Below are 17,238 nucleotides of genomic sequence, written 5' to 3' on the forward strand. Positions count from 1 at the left end.
AAGCTGGCAGTCAGACATCTCTCTGGCAGCCCAGCTTAGGCCTGCTCCCCACAAAGAGTGGGCCTAAGCCACAGTTGGACATTCTTAGACCTGCTGAGGAGGCAGGTGAGGCTCCCACCACCACTGCTGCACTCGCAGCTCTCAGAGCTCCCCCTGTGGGAGCACACTGACCACCACGGAGCAGCTCCTGCATTGAGCATCTGCCCCCTGGTGGTCAATGCATGTCATAGTGACCAGTCGTTCCACCGTTTGGTTGATTTGCATATTAGGGTTTTATTATATATGACAATTGGAATGCATTAACAAAAACTGATTCACAAGTCCCTAATACTATAATCAGTTTTTACAAGTCTCCTAAAAACGTTCTGCATTATCAGTTTTTTTTATTCTAAGATGTCAATAATATGGAAACATTTTTGATATAACAGAACATTTAATTAAATCATTTTCCCTTCAACACACAAGTTATTTGATGATGATTATATTGGCCATTTCCATTGGTTGGCAGGAGGTTCTTCCACTAAAGGCTCCCATGGCTTCCACTGGATCATTTTTCTCGCCAGACTTAGTTCATTTTCAGCCTGTTAATGACATTAAAAAAAAAATCATTTGATTATAGTTTAATAGACATTTATCATAGCTAATAACTAAAATATAACTACTAGAGCTACTATTGTCATAGTAGTATCTAATAAGCTATTCTACCAAATATTGAATATGAATTGCCTTAAGTATCACAGTTATGTAACCGCCAAGAGTAAGAAAGAATAGATTTTGATTTCTCCTATTTGATTAAAATTTGCTATTAGATTGTTCAAAAGTTTAATTGATGAGGTTTTTTTTTTAATCTTGTCTATTTCACCATTAGACTACAAATTCTTTAAGAAGCAAAGCATGTCTCTTCATTGATGTCAATGGCTTTCAAATTTTATTTTACCATGGTCCAGAGTAAAAACAAAAGAAACAAACAAAATTTTACTAAAGGACCTATAATACATACATATAACTCAAAAAAAAAATATTACCTTTATTAGCTGTGATACACTATATTCTATTGTATTTTTTAACAGATATTTTTATTGACTACAGAGAGTATGGGAAAGAGAGAGAAAGAGAAACATCAATGATAAGAAAGAATCATTGATCAGCTGCCTTATACATGGCCCTGAGCCTGTAACCCAGCATGTGCCCTTGGTTCATAGGTCAAGGCTCAACCATTGAGCCATGCAGGCCAGGCTCTATAGTATTTTTTTAAGTACTAGACACAACCCACCCGTCTGACCCATAATCACTTGAGCCCAGATTGTAAAACAGTGATTCGTGGAATGTAGAATACAATAGGCACCCAAAAATATTTCTGATTGAACTAATTTTCCTTAATCAGAGTGTCACATTCACTTTTTCCTTTCAAACACAATTCATAACACATCTAACAAATATATTTTATGTATCTTATTATTTCACATTTTTCCTAGAACAGAGAAACCTATGACAACTCTGGCCAACTTAGAACAACACTGTTGGACACTTGTCAGGATGTCATGGAAGGAATTGAAAACAGAGTGCTTAGATTCATCCTAACAGAAGCTGTAATTCTAAAGTGGTTCAAAACAGCAAATCTATGTTTAACAGCAATAGTCTAAAATGTATACAAAAACAATGAGTTAAACAGTATACTAAAGGAAATCTGGAGGTAGAAGTATTTACCAAGGCCGAAATGAGAAAACAGTATAAATACTGATTTAAAATATCCCTTAGAATGACCGTTTCCCTGATCTGGGTCTCTGGAATACTCATGCTTTCTCTATGCCCCCAAAGCACTGTAGTGTGGGGAGGCTGTCCAGCCCTAACCATCAGTGAAGCCAGCCTTATTTCAGAGAGCTGGATCCAGTTGCATACGGCCCTTGTAGCCCACTCCTTCCCTCATCTCTAGCTTATAACACACTACCCTTTCCTCATCCCTCTCTTACTGTTGCTCTAGAATGGGCTGTCCAATATGGTAACCACTATCTACATGTGACTACTGAGTGAGCACCTGCAATGTAGCTTAGTTAAAATTCAGATGTGCTGCCAGTATAAAATATACATAAAATGTTGAAGATTTTAGTATAAAAAAAGAATGTAAAATATCTCAATTTTTTACACTTACGTTTCAATAAATTTTAGGTATATTGGGTTATATAAAACACTAGAGGCCTAGTGCATAAAAACTCATTCACTCGGGGGGGTGGAGGGGATCCCTCGGCCTGGCCTGTGCCCTCTGGCAGTCTGGGACCCCTCGGGGATGTCCACCTGCTGGCTTAGGCTCGTTCCCCAGGGAGCCCAGGAGCCATCGGGGGATGTCTGACTGATGGCTAAGGTCCATGGGGTGTGGGCCCAAGCCGTCAGTCAGACATCCTTAGCACTGCCAAGGAGGCGGGAGGCTCCCGCCATCCTTGCTGCGTTTGAAGCCCTTAGCCTGGCTTGTGGCTGAGCAGAGATCCCCCTGTGGGAGCGCACTGACCACTAGGGGGCAGCTCCTGCACTGTGCATCAGCCCCCCAGTGGTCAGTGAGCGTCATAGTGGCTGGTCATTCCACTGTTATGGTCAGTTTGCATATTACCCTTTTATTATATAGGAACTTATATTGACCATGAAAATGGGTAGAACTGACTTAAAAATACTTAATGTATCATGAGACTACAACTGCTTGATAAATTAATTTATCAACAAAAGTCATGATCAAAGATAAATCAGGTAGAAAAGACTAGGAAGAGGACAATCCCATACTCCACATCTAGTACCATATATGCTAATGAACAGAAAGGCCAAGAAAATAGGCCTCTTAATGACTGAAACAGTACCTTCATTAAAGCTGTATGAATGCCCCATTCTTCTCTTAACAGAGCTTAACAATGCTTTTAAATATGTCTATTGGTAAAATACTTCCCTAATCTATAACCATTTCAAATATTTCCTTTTATTTTTCCTTTAATAAACAGCAAGAAAATTTAAGAAAAAATGATTACATTTTTGAAAAATACAAAAAAATGTAAACAATAAAAATAAATGAAACAGAATTGAATATTTATAAGACTCACATCAGAGAAAAACATGGGAGTATACAGAGGGAGGATTATTTCTTCAAATAAAACTTTTTAAAACCTCTACATATGGGAGATAATTCCAATTGAAGTCAAAAGACAAAACAAGAGGCTAAAAAAATGTTTAGGCAATATGGCAAAATATTAAGGTTAGTATCTCTTTTATTTAAAAAAAACTCTCAAAGAAATATATAAGAAAAACACCAAAAACAAATTATAGATTAAAAATATCGCCTTATATGTACACAGATAATAATTTAATTTAAAAAAATATATATCGCCTTAGCTGGTTTGGCTCAGTGGATAGAGTGTGGGCCCATGGACTGAAGAGTCCTAGGTCAGATTCTGGTCAAGGGCACATACCTCAGTTACAGGCTCATTCCCTGGTTCTGGTCAGGGCTCATATGAGAGGCAACCAATCGATGTATCTCTCTCACATCAATGTTTACCTATTTCTTCCCTCCTTTTCACTCTCTCTAAAAATCAATGGAAAAAATATCCTCAGGTGAGGATTAACAACAACAACAACAACAACAACATCAAAATATTTATAATTGGCCTAATTGGGTAGCTCAGTTGGTTGAAGTGTCATCTGGATAAACCAGGGTTGTGGGTTCGATCCCTAATCAGGGCACATACAAGAATCACCAATGAATGAATAAATAAGTGTAACAACAAATCAGTGTGTGTGTCTCTCTCTAAAAAAGCAATTAAAAAATTCCTTAAGTACCAATAATTTATAGAACATGAATTATAAGAACACTAGTGGCCCAGTGCACGAAATTCGTGCAGGGGTGGAGGTTGTCCCTCAACCTGGCCTGTATCCTCTCCAATCTAGGAACCCTCGGGAGATGTCCGACTGCTGGTTTAGGCCTGATCCCATGGGGATCACTGACGCCTAACCACTCACCTGCCTGCCTGCCTGGCCACCCCAACCACTCTGCCTGCCAGCCTGCTCGCCCCCAACTGCCTCCCCCTGGCATTCTCACCCCCAAATGTCCCCCTTTGCTGGCCTGATCGCCTCCAACTGCCCCCCTGCCGGGCTGCTCGCCTCCAACTGCCCTCCCCTCCTGGCCTGATCTTCCCTAACCACCTCTGCCTTGGCCCCACCACCATGGCTTTGTCTGGAAGGTCTCCTGGTCTAATTAGCATATTACCCTTTTATTAGTATAGATAATTTTTAACATTTAATCTTGCTATTAATTAGTGGGGAAATGCACAACTAAAAAAAGGGGGGCATCACTTCCCCCAATTTAATTATAAATTGTAGTATTCTGACCAATCCATTAAAAATTTAAAGTATTTGTATCTAAAAAGATAAAATTATTCCAGAAACAGTAATATTGTGTAACTAAGCTGAGCTAAGGTAAGGCTAATAAGAACATGCCCATTATATTTAAAGAATATAAAACTACAAATTTCCAATAGAAGCCTCATAAATTAAAGTTATAATCAATGATATTTAACTGATATATATATATATATATATATATATATATATATATATATAAAAAGTTGATTAAAGATGATGAGTTGATAAAAGAAATTTAGTTTTCTTTTCTTTCTGGAATGTCAGTTTTGTGCCTCAATACATTATATCTCTGAACTTTTGAAGCCAAACATCTAAATATTCAACTTTTTCTTTACCTGAGAAATCACCTCTTCTATTTGGCCACCCTGAAGCCTGTCTTCTAATTTTTTCACATCTGGTTCCTATAATTTAAGGGGGGGGGGGGGGGGGGGACACAAAAAAATATGTAAACACAATATCTGAATGTTTCAATATCATATATTTTAAAAACTCATATAACAAAAAATGCACTTGCTATAACAAATGTAATTAATTTTTCTCTCATCATACCCTTACTAATTTTTATCAAATAGTTGGTGGAAACTAATTTCATCTTTCTATTTTAATATTTTTCTATCTTAATATTATTAAACATGTACTGAGATGTTTTATCAAGAATAAAAACAACAACAAAAAAATGATGCCTAATTCAGTTTTTCTAAAATACAGATTGTAAAATACCACTTTATTTTCTTATTATTTCCTATATTTCCTTTCACACCATTAGCATTAAAAAATAGTAGCTAATCTATGACCCAGAATTCCACTCCAAAGTGTAAACTAAACAGAAATTCATAATATGGTAACCAAATGACATGCTCAAGAAGATTCAAAGAAGCACAAATCACAATTTCATATTACAAATAATCCAAATGACCACATATCATAGAATGAACTACAATGTTTGAATATAATAGAATACTATTCAGCCATGAGAATGAACAAACTATAATTATAAACAATGATTCTCTCAAAATTAACCAGACACAAATGAGTACATGCGCTGATGGTTCCATTCAAAACCAAAGCAAAAGGAGTATGTGAGGTCAGAGGTCAGAAGAATAGTTATCTTTAGGAGGATAGTAACTTAGAGGAACAAGAGAGGATTTGGGGTTCTGGAAATGCAGTGGCTCTAAGACGCGGGTGGGCCCAGCCAGAGATCAAGGGTCATGGAAGGACTCCCGGGCAGAGGAGCAAGGACCCTCACCCCTGAGGCGGAGGCTGGGAGGGGGGGTTTGAGTGGTGGTGCCACCTAGTGGAGAGGTGCCACACTGCAGGGTACTGGACTGATGGATGTGAGTCAGAGAACTTCCCAGTGCTAACCTGCCTGGCTCAGGTGGCCTTCACACTTCAGAAGCACTGACTCCTGCTCCTGCCTTGACCCAAAAACAATGTTAATTTCCCCTTTACAGACCTTACTCTACACAATTAAATCAATTCCACAATTACCAAGCTAAAAGTTCCAAATCAAATTGTATTGTTTTGTTGTATACCTAAGGAAATGATAAAAGTTCTTTACATTAGACTACTTATTGCATATATGTCAATGACTTCTGGAATCTATGAACACAATTCTGGATAACTGCAAAAGTTCTTGAATTAAGTACTAGTGTGGAAATATGATAATAGTGTAATATTGTTTGATATAAAAGTATCAATAGCGGTCTACTGTCTAGACTAAAGCCTTCAATTTGGAAGCTGTTACATGCTTATGTTAGTCTGCTCGGGCTCCCTACAAAATACCACCGATTGGGAGGCTTAAAAGCAACAGAAATCTACTTTCTCACAGTTCTGGAGACTGCAAGTCCAAGATCAAAGTCGGGCAGGGTAGGTTTCTTGTGAAAGCTATCTTCCTAACCTGCAGATAGCCACCTTCTCACTGTGTGCTCAGGTGGCACTCTGGTGTCTTCTTCTAAGGACTCTAATTCTTCTGGATCAGAGTACCAGCTGTATCAACTCATTAATCTTATGACTTTCATAGAGGTCCCAGCTACAGGAACCTCACAGGGCTTCAACATATAAATTCTAAGGAACACAAACATTCACTCCTTAAAATGCTCAATAAAACTTTTGTAGTTAAGTGACTAATTTGGTCCTCTCCTTTTTGCAACAAAGCACTTTTTAAGAGTTACTTCTGACAACACCCCTTTTTTGTTTCATTTTCATTCTCTACGCTGAAACTAGAAAAAAAAAGGAAGAAGACTAACTGTATCTATAGGTTAAAAATAAAAGATCAACAAAGGACTGGATAGAAAGGAGAGGTAAAAGAAATAGGTACAGTGTTAACTTAGAAAAAGACTTGATCTTATAACTTTACTCCACCATTTATAGGGCCTTGCATATAGACAGCTCTCAGTAAACAGGTGTTTGATGAATGAAAGGGTGAAAAAAGAATAGAAATAAGAGGAAAGTGAGTAAAATATGTAAAAAATAAACAACTGCATTTTTGTTAAATGTTGCATTGGAGACATAAATCCAAGCACGAAAATTTAAGTCAGCTAAAATATGTACACAGATAATAATTTAATAAAAAAATTTAAAAAAATTAAGTCAGCTACTTACCGCTTTAACCATGTCCAACCTTTCATTTGTAATCTCTTCTGTATATTTTCTATATGCTGCATTTTTAGGGATTTGCTCAAGAACATCAAGAATCTTTGTGTACAATAGTTTTAACCTCTGAAAAGACAAATCAGACAAATTTCTATTTTACAATACCACCAAAAATTAAAATGGAACACTTTAAAAAGTTTCACAGCTTAAAAACAAAAAACAAAAACCTCACAACTCTTTTTTTTAAAAAACAACAAACATTTAACTCTAGCTGTAATTTCTTCATGTCTATACACTGTCTATCTCTTTTACAATTTAAAGAAAATTGTTGTCGCACCGGATCAACAAAGTAAGGATTGCCGAAACCGGTTTGGCCCAGTGGATGGAGCATCAGTCTGCGGACTGAAAGGTCCCAGGTTCGATTCCTATCAAGGGCATGTACCTTGGTTGCGAGCACATCCCCAGTCGGGGGGGGTGCAGGAGGCAGCTGGTCGATGTTTCTCTCTCATCGATGTAAAATAATTAAGTAAATACATAAAGAGCTCAGGAGGAGTTGTCATTCGGGGCTGGATTGCCCCCATTCATTAACCTTCCGGGAAACAAGGTCGCAGGGTGGCAGTCGTCCTTGGGAACCCAGGAGAGAGAGAGAACAGAGGCACCCACCTCGTGCGGAGTCTCGCAGACAGCCAGTCCCACAAGGCCGGTGGTCTGTTCAAAAACAAAACGCGATGCATGTTTTTAAACCTCCGTGCGCCCACCACGTCGAGAAAAAGCAAATCCGCCGATCCCCTGGCCTCCCCCAGCCACGGCCTCCCGATGCCGCCAGCTCCGAGCTTCCTTCTGCCCCCGCGGGCAGAGCACAGCGAGCGCCCCCGCCGCGCCCCGGCCCGCCACCCGCCGAACCGGGGGCTGCCGGGCGGACCACCCCGCCGCGCGGGTCCAGTGACCTCGGCCCCTCACCTTCTTCAGCAGGCTCGCCATGACAGCGCCGAGCGCCGAGCGCGCGCAGCCCTCTGGGAAGCTCGTTCAGACCCGCTCAATCCACCGCCGACGCCGCCGTTCCGTCACCTGGGAAACGGCGTGGCTCCGCCCCCTCAGGATCCCACCAATGCCCCGCCTGCGCCAAAAGGGGAAATTGACGCATGCGCAGTGAGTATACCGGCGTCTGCTCCGGGCAGACCAGGACAGGGGCTTGTGCTAGGGTGCCTTGTCTACGGTTCTTGTCCCTTCCACCGCTGACGATGGCCCAATGGTTGAGGGAAATACTCCAAGCAGCTAATAACGAGAGTAGGCATTCTAGGATCCTGCACTCTGCTAGCCTTTGGCGAATTCCTTCCCGTCCCTGCACAGTGGGGTCCGAGCAATGAGGGTGGTGGTGGAGCTGTCCCAGTGGCCGCTGAGCTGCAGAGGTCAATTTCTGCAAGTATCCCAGCTTTCTCAGCACTTTGAGCCTCATCACTATGCGGTGTGCAGTTGCGTTTCCCATTGCAACCCCTTCTTCTCCCTTTCACTCCTTGAAGCACATCATCATTTTATCATTTCCCCAGGGGAAGCGATTCCAGATCCCTCCCCCACTTACCTCTGCAAACACTTACTGAGCACATGCTAGTTCCTGGGACATCATTTGTAAGACGGGGTCTCACAGCCTGGAATTCACAAAATAATGATGAAGACACTCAATTCTAGGCAATGTGAGTGTTCCAAAAGAGTTTTGTACTAAGTGTAATGGTAGCAGGTAGAAGAGGAAATAACCAAAAATTGTGGGTGACTCGAGTTAAAGAATATAAAGATATATATTCTCTAGTGTGCTTTTCTCTCATTAACTTTTTAGTAAATCCCTTCTTTATGACTTTCAGCCCTGACCAGGAATCGAACCGGCAAATACTATCTGATACACACTTTTAAAATTTCTGACTTTAAAAGATGACTCCAATTGGTATTGGGAGAATGGATTGGAGCAGGGAAAGAATTGAAAAAAGAAATTTTGGAAGCCACTGCAATAATTTGAGCAAGTACATATATCGTTTTAGGATTGAAGAATAAGGTTCATACATTTATATTTTAAATAAATATTGTTAAATTTCTACTATATTGTTATATACTTATGACAGATGTCATATTAGTTACATTTGTTCTCTGAGTTCTTTTTTATTACCAATTCACTTCCATGCAAACTAAAACTCTATAATTTTTCCTTCTATTTAATCTCTGCCTGACTTTAGCCTGTGGGCTTAATGGATAATTATAGCCAAAAGGAAAGTCAAAAATTAACTCAGAACTAGTTTGCAACCTGCTTGAAACCAAGGGATTTATAAAGCTGTAATTTGATCATTCAGCTCGTGGGAGCTCATTATGATAAATCACACTAATTAAATTATTCAGTAGGCCTTTATTAAAAACAAATCTATTATGTTATAGAATGCAGCTGGAACTTGCCTTCAGACTCCTAGCCTGCTTTCCTGTGTATTATGAAATTGCTAGTTAGTTACTTTAAGTGAGAACATTAAACATAAGGTGAAGCAGCAAGTTTCTCTGTTCAGGACCCCAAGTCTTCCATTTGATTCACTTTTATTGAATGCTTGCATTATGAAAATCCCATGGGTTGCACCCTGTGTCCTCAGAGGTGACAATTAGAAATTTGATGTAAGAAATGTACATGAATAACTACAATACAAGGCAAACAGAAAATATATATTTGGAAAATAGAGGAGAAAAAGAGAGGGCTCTTTTAAAAAAATATTACAAAGATGGAGAAGGAAGGTTTAAGCAGCTTGTTAAAGGATCAGAAGGACTTTGGCAGGTAGAAATGGGAGTGACAAGGAAGGCGTTTTAGACAGGAGACCACTGAACAAGACACAAAGGGAAGAATGTGCACTGCCTGTTGAGAAAGCAAACAAGTTAAGGTAGCAAAACTGAACCACAAGTTTGACTGCCTGCCACAATGAAAGCCAAACTCATAAGACAGGTGCTGGTGAGAAGGAAAGTGATTTATTCAAGTGCCAGCAACTCAAAAAGATGGGTGACTCCTGTCTTCAAAAACCCATCTAACATTTCTGGTCAAGCCAATGATTCTTATAGGGAGATGGTAGGAATTTTGGAGGAGGGAAATTCCCAGAGGGAGTATAGACATGCAGTGTCTCTTGAGAAAAGCAAATAGGAATAAAGGGAGAGGGCTAAAAAGGAGTCACCCCAGCTCCCACTCAGGCTTGCTCCCTTTGTCCTGATTCAAACAGCCATTGTGGTTTCACTGCCAGTGTCGGTGTTCTCCTTACTCCCAAAGTAGGCTGCTCAAATGCAATGAGAACTTGGCCAGAGATGAAAGCACAGGATTGGCTTACAGACCTTAAGAAAACATAAGGTTGATTATATACTTTGCGATAACACAGAATACATAATGTTGATGACTAGATTGGTAATATTAAATCAATGTTAAATCATGTTACAGTAGCTGCTGAAGTGATGAGGTGCATGGTAATCCCCAATTCTCTAATGCAGTGCTTGATATGTTTTTGATTTGGCTATTAGTCGAGTTGCTTGACTCACTGAGCAGAGCAGATATCACAATGAAGCTTACCAGGCACAGGGGCAGCTCTGAGCTTGCTTCTACTTTGGGCCATTTGAAAAGGGGCTTCTCTGTAGTGGGAAGACATTGCAAGCATATCTCACCTCGGCATGGAAATGGGGAGGGCAGTGGCTCTACATGTAAACACACACACACACACACACACACACACACACACACACACACACCTGAGAGGCTTCTAACATTTAGTCAAGCCTGGCTGAGTTAAAATTATAGCTCTGCTTCTTACTAACTTTGTGACCTTGGGCAATTTATTTAACCTTATAAAGAAGCTTTCCTCCTGGAAAAAAAAAAAGGCCATGATAACATCACATCTACTTTGCAGGAATGCAGTGAGGATTAAATGTGAATTAAGGCATATATACATGACCAGGACTGTATTACAGAACATTATGCAATTTAGGAAATGTTAGCCCTCTCCAGGTTATACAACCCTTCACCAGGGCACTTTTGGCAGTGAGCTGAGATGAAGCTGAATTTCTGTCCCCTGGCCCCTTCACCCAAGCATCCTCATTCAGGGTGCAACCTGCACAACTGTGCACAGACGTGGGGAAGAGGAAGGAGAGAAGAGCTTAGCATAATGTGTGGTTATAACAAGAACTCAATAAATATTGGCCATTATTGTAATTATTAGGTGACAAACCACTCCAAAATACAGTGTTGAGGGTTAGTCGGAGACATACGGTTAAATTTGTTATGAAGAGAGAAGGATGGATTCACAATGCACACCTAAGACTTAGAACACAGTTCAAAATAGAGAATTGGAAAGCAACCCACTGGGCGTCTATTCCTGTGTGACTCTCCTCCCACTAGGTGGCGCTGTCTTTCATGTAGGCACAGACTTCAGCTTGTTTGGGTAGAATCTCCCTCCATTTAGAAATGGCTTCTACTTACTGATAACTCAGGCAATAGCCAGGTGGTGCCTGTAGCCCCGGGGCTTTCTCAGTTCTTCGTGGGCGAGGAGGTAGGTGTTACTTCCTGCTCAGAGCACTGGGGTTGCACAGTATACTGAAACGCTGCTCCAAGAAATGCTCCAGGAACTTCCTAACACATTGAATTAAAAAAAAAAAAAAGAGAATATCCTCAGTAATTAAATTACCAACTAACAGTATCATTTTACAGTTTGACCACTTTGGGCGTTGTGACTGTCTGAGAGTGGAGGCAGGACGTGATAGTTCAGCTCTGCAGTTCTAAAAGGTTATTTCCCAGACTCCTCATCTGCATGTCAAAGGAAGAGGATTCAGCCCAACTGAAGTGTTAAGGCTGTATTTTCATGATTTCTATTTTCTTAAACTTACCTGGTTCTAAAGAACTTGTGAGCTTTGCTACACAAAGGATGCCTTTCTGAGAAGTCTTTTAATTAAACTTGTATACCGGACAATCATTGTAACCGCACAATCAGTGGGTCCATGTTGCCTGTCACTACTTGAGCCAATTAAGCAGAGACAGGGTTGAATCATATATGAGTATTTATTCCAATAGTGCCGGCAGTATGGGAGAGCAGCAAGCAGGTCACCCACAAAAATCTGCTCAGCACCCCATCAGCGGCCAGCTGCTTCTATTGGGTAGATTAGATGGAGGAGTAGCCAAAGAGTATGCCAAATGGGCGCTTCACAGGTTAATAGAGGGCTAGGGTCTTCAAAGGGCTGAGGCTCTGGTTTCTGCAACAGGTTAAATAAATTTCCTCATAAAATGACAATGTTATGTTTTTTGCTATTGAAGTCCAGTTGTGAATATACCATATATGTTTGCAAAATTTCTCCCTTTCTGTCACTCTTGGAGGAGAAAACATGAGATCTCAAGGATAATGTTTAAAAAGACTTATGCAAACCATTTAAAACAACATAAATGAATTGTTTAAGTAAATGATTAACACAGTGTAAAGAGTGTGTGTGTGTGTGTGTGTGTGTGTGTGTGTGTGTTTAACTGCCCCAGCCATGCATTCTGGGTAGTGCTGGGGCAAAAACTGTGCTGCTGCTCTGCACCACTTATAGATAGAACACCTTCTATTAATTTGGAACAAAAACTACATCTCGGTTTTAGTGGTAAAAGATCTGCAAATGAGAAGAGAGAGGAGAAATTGTTAAAATAGGGTCATGATGCTTTTGCCTGAAATGCTCCCATGGCTTCCTCTTGCTTCCTGCAATGGTTCTCAGATGACGAGCACTTGAAGGACAAGACTCATTCCACCGTCTTTGAAGATTATGTCTTCATGAAAAGAAGGATGTGTGAGTATGAGAGGTGAGGTTACATTAGGATACCCAAAGGGAGCATGTATTCAAAATATTCAGACTATACGCACGGCCTCTAGAGATTCTGGAGGTAGAGACACCACCACCCCTAGATTACCCCAGGGTTAAGCGATTTCTCACCTCCACTGCCCTAAAGGAAGAAATAAAACCCTGAATCCCTTAGCTCACTGTACAATGTCCTCAATATTCTGACTTCCGCATGACTCTCCTGCTCATTTACTGCAGGTTCCCCAATGCTACTGGTTGAACGGAGGAGCAGTCAAACAGCTGGATGGTTGCTTAGGCTTTTTATATATCCTAGAGGCCCCGTGCATGGATTCATACACCAGTGGGGTCCCTCGACCTGGCCTGTGCCCTCTCACAATCTGGGACCCTACCAGGGCTGGGGAAGGACTATGGGAGGACTCCAGGGCATGTCTCGCCCATCTCCCCAGTCCCAATTGGCTGGACCTCCGCAGCAAACTAACCTACTGGTCGGACCATCTGCCCCCTTCTGGTCAGTGCATGTCATAGCAACTGTTGGAATGGTTGGACACTTAACATATTAGGTTTTTATATATATAGGTAGAAGATTCTTTTTATTCTAATACAGTTATTAGTATAAATGTGAAAATAACTGACTTTTACAAATCATTGGCTGTTATTCATAAAAAATAAGGGAAATAAAATGAGTTAAGGGAGACTTCAAAGAGAAAAGGCCTAGAAATAGAAAGTAACATTTCTAACAACTGCCTAAACACAGTACTTCTTCCTCATACTGAAAAGCAGGGCAGATGGGGAGCAAGATGGCAAAGCACTGAGAGGAAGCCTGACGGGATGATTCTGGAATAGAAAACAAACCTACGTGTTGCTAAATTCACTGGTTAGTTCTTAGTCCTCATGGTACTTGAGCTAGCAGCTGAATTTGATACAACTGATCCCTCCTTTCTACTGCAAATTGTTTTCTTCCCTTTGGTTGCTTGTGGTCAATCCCAGGGTGCATGCCTTGAATGTCTTTATTTTTGTCTCCACAGGCTAGTTTGATAAACTTATCTGGCCTCATGGCTTTAACTATCGCTAACCTATTTCTCCCTGTCAGACTTGTCCCCTAAACCTGGACTCACAAAACTCCTCTTGGACTTTCATAGGTGTGTCAAGCTTTGCATGATCCCGGCTGAGCTCCTATTCCTCCTCTCAAAGCTGCTCCCCTGACACCTTTTTCATCATAGTTAATGGCAAGCCCATTGTTCAGAATGCTTAGGCTCCATCCTGGCCTCCCCTCTCACAAACAGAGAAAAACCCCTGCAGGTTCAGTGGGAATATGTTGTATTCATTTCTGCGTCCTGAGTAGCCAGACCATTCATCTGGCACATAACGCTGTTGAATAAGGGAAGGAACGATTTTAACACAAGTAAGAATGAATACATTAAAATATGTTTTTCATTCAAATCAGGAGTTAGAATAACCAAAGAGCAAAGCTAACAATTGGCAATGAGAGAAATTGGTTTTTGTATGACAGAAACATTTATATTCGATCACTCTATACACAGATGTGGTTCCTAAGCTTGGCAGTACAGGCTAGGATCACCTGAAGAGCTTTCAATGTCCTCCTGGCCACGAATTAGAGCATCTGGGGAGGGGCTCAGGCCACAGCATTTTCTGCAGCTCCCTGGTGATTTCCACGAGAGCCATGCCTGAGAATCACACTCCTTAGAAATTATACCTAACATTAGTGTTTGCATACTAATGATTGGATCTAAATGTTTCATAGTAGAATCTGTTTCCTCCCTAACAAGCTAGTGCAGTGGTCGGCAAACTGCGGCTCGAGAACCACCTATAGCTCTTTGGCCACTTGAGATTTTAGCAAAGACCAGCTTAGGGAGAACCCTAATTAAGTTAATAACAATGTGCCTACCTATATAGTTTAAGTTTTTAAAAAATTGGCTCTCAAAAGAAATTTCAGTCATTGTACTATTGATATTTGGCTCTGTTGACTAATGAGTTTGCCAACCACTGAGCTAGTGTAATGTTCCTCGTAAGATTTCCAGCCACTCAGCACTGTGTACAGAAAGTCAAGAATGCAAGAAAGTCAACCTAAAATTAGTAGAACAAATAAGAGGTCTGAAAAGGCAACTGAAACAAAAGAAATATACAAAGAGAGCTAGCTTTCAGTGTGCCAGAAATAACCAATTGAAATATACCAAGGAAAAAAATTTTTATTCCCAAAGAAATCAAAATTACAAGATACGGAGGAATAAATAGATAGACAAGACAAATACAAATTATGATACTGTATATAAGTTCCGAGAGAAGTTTTTAATAAATTGAGACATACCATATTCCTGGGTGGGGGTATTAAATATTTAGACATGTCAGCTCTTCCTAAATGAGTCTAGTCTTAGTCCCAATTCCATATCTGAAAGAGATAATGTGTGAAATAAAACTATTTTTAAAAGAAAAGTTATGAGGGAGGGCTTGCCTTCCCAAATACCATATCATTCTACGAAGCTGTCATAATGAAAATAGCATGGTATCAGTGAAGGAATAGATGGGTATATGAATGTGTGAGCACTTCCCTGGCTGCAGTTTTTAAGTGTGGGATTTAATTATCTGAACAATGAACTCACATAATCTTGCATTTGAGTTATGTACTAATTCCCCCTCTTTGAGATTCACTTTACAGGCTAGACGTTCTGAAAAAGAAACGGTCTAGACGTGTTCAATGGTGACAGAAAGGGAACTTCTCCCTCTTCCCTAAATCCTACTTTGGGGACCGCTGGAAGGGAGGCCCCAACCTGGCACGAGACTCATGGGGAGTCATCTGAGATACAGCTGCTAGCAGTGATGGTGTAGGGAGAATGGATCACAGCATGGAAAGAATAGAAGAAAGAAAGGGCCCTAGCTGGTTTGGCTCAGTGGGTAGAGCATTAGTCTTCAGATTGAAGGGTCCCAGGTTCAATTCTGGTCAAGGGCACTTATCTAAGCTGCAGGTTCTAACCCCTACCCAGACTGGGCATGTGTGGGAGGCAACCAATTGATGTGTCTCTCTCACACCAATTTTTCTCTCTCTCCTTCTTCTCTGCCTCCCTTCTACACACTCTAAAAATCAATGGAAAAAATATACTCAGGTGAAGATTAAAATGATAATAATAATTAATAATAATATAATGATGATAATTTTAAAAATGGGCTGGATCAGAAAGGAATATGATAAAATTTTTTGTGTGGGGTTGGATGTGATTCTATAGCTAACCACAGCAGGAGCTGTATTTTTAATTCACAAAGGCCTGCATGTCCCATACATGTTTTCAGGAACACAGAGTACCCGTGGGCAAGTGAGATGTATAGCAGCAGCATGTACCTTCAAACATGAAGACCGGACACATCATTGCTCCCTGCTACCCAAATGGCTTGTTCAAAAAATAAAAAATTAAAAAATGGGTGGTTCCAGGGACAGTGCCTCTAACACTGTGGCCCAACCATTTCAACCTAAGACTCATGTCAGTTGCTATAATTATCACCTTGAAACAGGACATGCATTTCTTGCTATATATAGATAGCAGCGACATATATTTGGATGTCACTGTCATTATTGTACCTTCCTCAGAATAACGGTCTTATTCAATAGTCCTTCACTGCTTGGTCACACTCGCCCTGACACGCCCTCACCAAGGGTCCCAAAGACACTAGAGGCAACGTTAAAAAACCTGATATACTTTGTTTGCACTTTGAGAAAACCAGCAGGAAAAGCCAGCTTCCAAAATAAGCAAGTGTGGAAGTGCTTATTAGCATTATGAACAGATATTCTTTGAAACTTTTGAATTACTCAAAGCATGCTTTCTTGTGTATTTAATAGGTGATGAACTACTTGAGGAATAGACTTCATAAAAATAGTGGGTACCATGTTCATTGTATTACTGTTATTTTCATTATTATGGTTATTATTATCATTGTTGCTATCACTTCCAATTTACAGATGAATAAATTGAGACAGAAAATTTAAATAACAAATCTAGCATGACAGAGACAGTAGGTGGTAAAACAAAGCTTGTTCATAGGGCTATGTCATCAGTAACATATTTTCAGTTATTTATCATCCAGCCTTTCCTTTTTTGTCTTATTTTAAGCATTATTTATAAATTAAAAAAAAATTTATTTCAGAGAGGAAGGGAGAGGGAGAGAGGAATAGACACATCAATATGAAAGAAAATAATTAATCAGCTGCCTCCTGCACACCCCCTACTGGGGATCGAGCCTGCAACCTGGGCATGTGCCCTTGATCAGAATCAGACCAGACCGGTACCCCTCAATCCACAGGCTGATGCTTTATTCACTGAGCCAAACCAGCTAGGACAAGCATTATTTTAAATATTTTATGATATAAGGATTTGTATAGTAACTGTTCTATAAATGGATAAAGCAGGCACAAGTTGATTG

The 17,238-nt window shown here is 40.3% G+C and overlaps 1 protein-coding gene across 3 annotated transcripts; it reads right to left on the minus strand.

Annotated features, from left to right (window-relative positions):
* Positions 1–253: 253 nt before the first annotated feature.
* NDUFA5 (NADH:ubiquinone oxidoreductase subunit A5) lies at positions 254–8,062 on the minus strand. 3 transcript variants are annotated; one of them, XM_036425796.2, is made up of 5 exons: positions 7,948–8,062; positions 7,651–7,695; positions 6,997–7,113; positions 4,731–4,796; positions 254–581 (listed from the first exon to the last, which is right to left on the minus strand). In XM_036425796.2, exons 1-5 carry the CDS (start codon positions 7,966–7,968, stop codon positions 480–482), a joined length of 351 nt encoding a protein of 116 aa, XP_036281689.1. In that variant the 5' UTR covers positions 7,969–8,062; the 3' UTR covers positions 254–479. The 3 variants fall into 3 exon arrangements, with proteins under 3 accessions (XP_036281689.1, XP_045432406.1, XP_036281695.1); XM_045576450.1 differs by having other exon boundaries at positions 7,891–7,983; XM_036425802.2 differs by lacking the exon at positions 7,651–7,695 and having other exon boundaries at positions 7,948–7,983.
* Between the last annotated feature and the right edge of the window lie 9,176 nt (positions 8,063–17,238).

Source organism: Pipistrellus kuhlii, unplaced genomic scaffold, assembly GCF_014108245.1.
Source record: "Pipistrellus kuhlii isolate mPipKuh1 unplaced genomic scaffold, mPipKuh1.p scaffold_m20_p_10, whole genome shotgun sequence".
Classification (NCBI taxonomy): Eukaryota; Metazoa; Chordata; class Mammalia; order Chiroptera; family Vespertilionidae; genus Pipistrellus; species Pipistrellus kuhlii.

Excerpts from the sequence above, each read along its gene's own strand:
- NDUFA5 (XM_045576450.1), bottom strand. The coding sequence starts at position 7,968 with ATGGCGAGCCTGCTGAAGAAGGTGAGGGGCCGAGGTCACTGGACCCGC. Across the intron at positions 7,696-7,890 it reads GGTCCGCCCGGCAGCCCCCG|ACCACCGGCCTTGTGGGACT; the intron begins GTTCGGCGGGTG and ends GTTTTTGAACAG. Across the intron at positions 7,114-7,650 it reads TCTGCGAGACTCCGCACGAG|AGGTTAAAACTATTGTACAC; the intron begins GTGGGTGCCTCT and ends TTGTCTTTTCAG.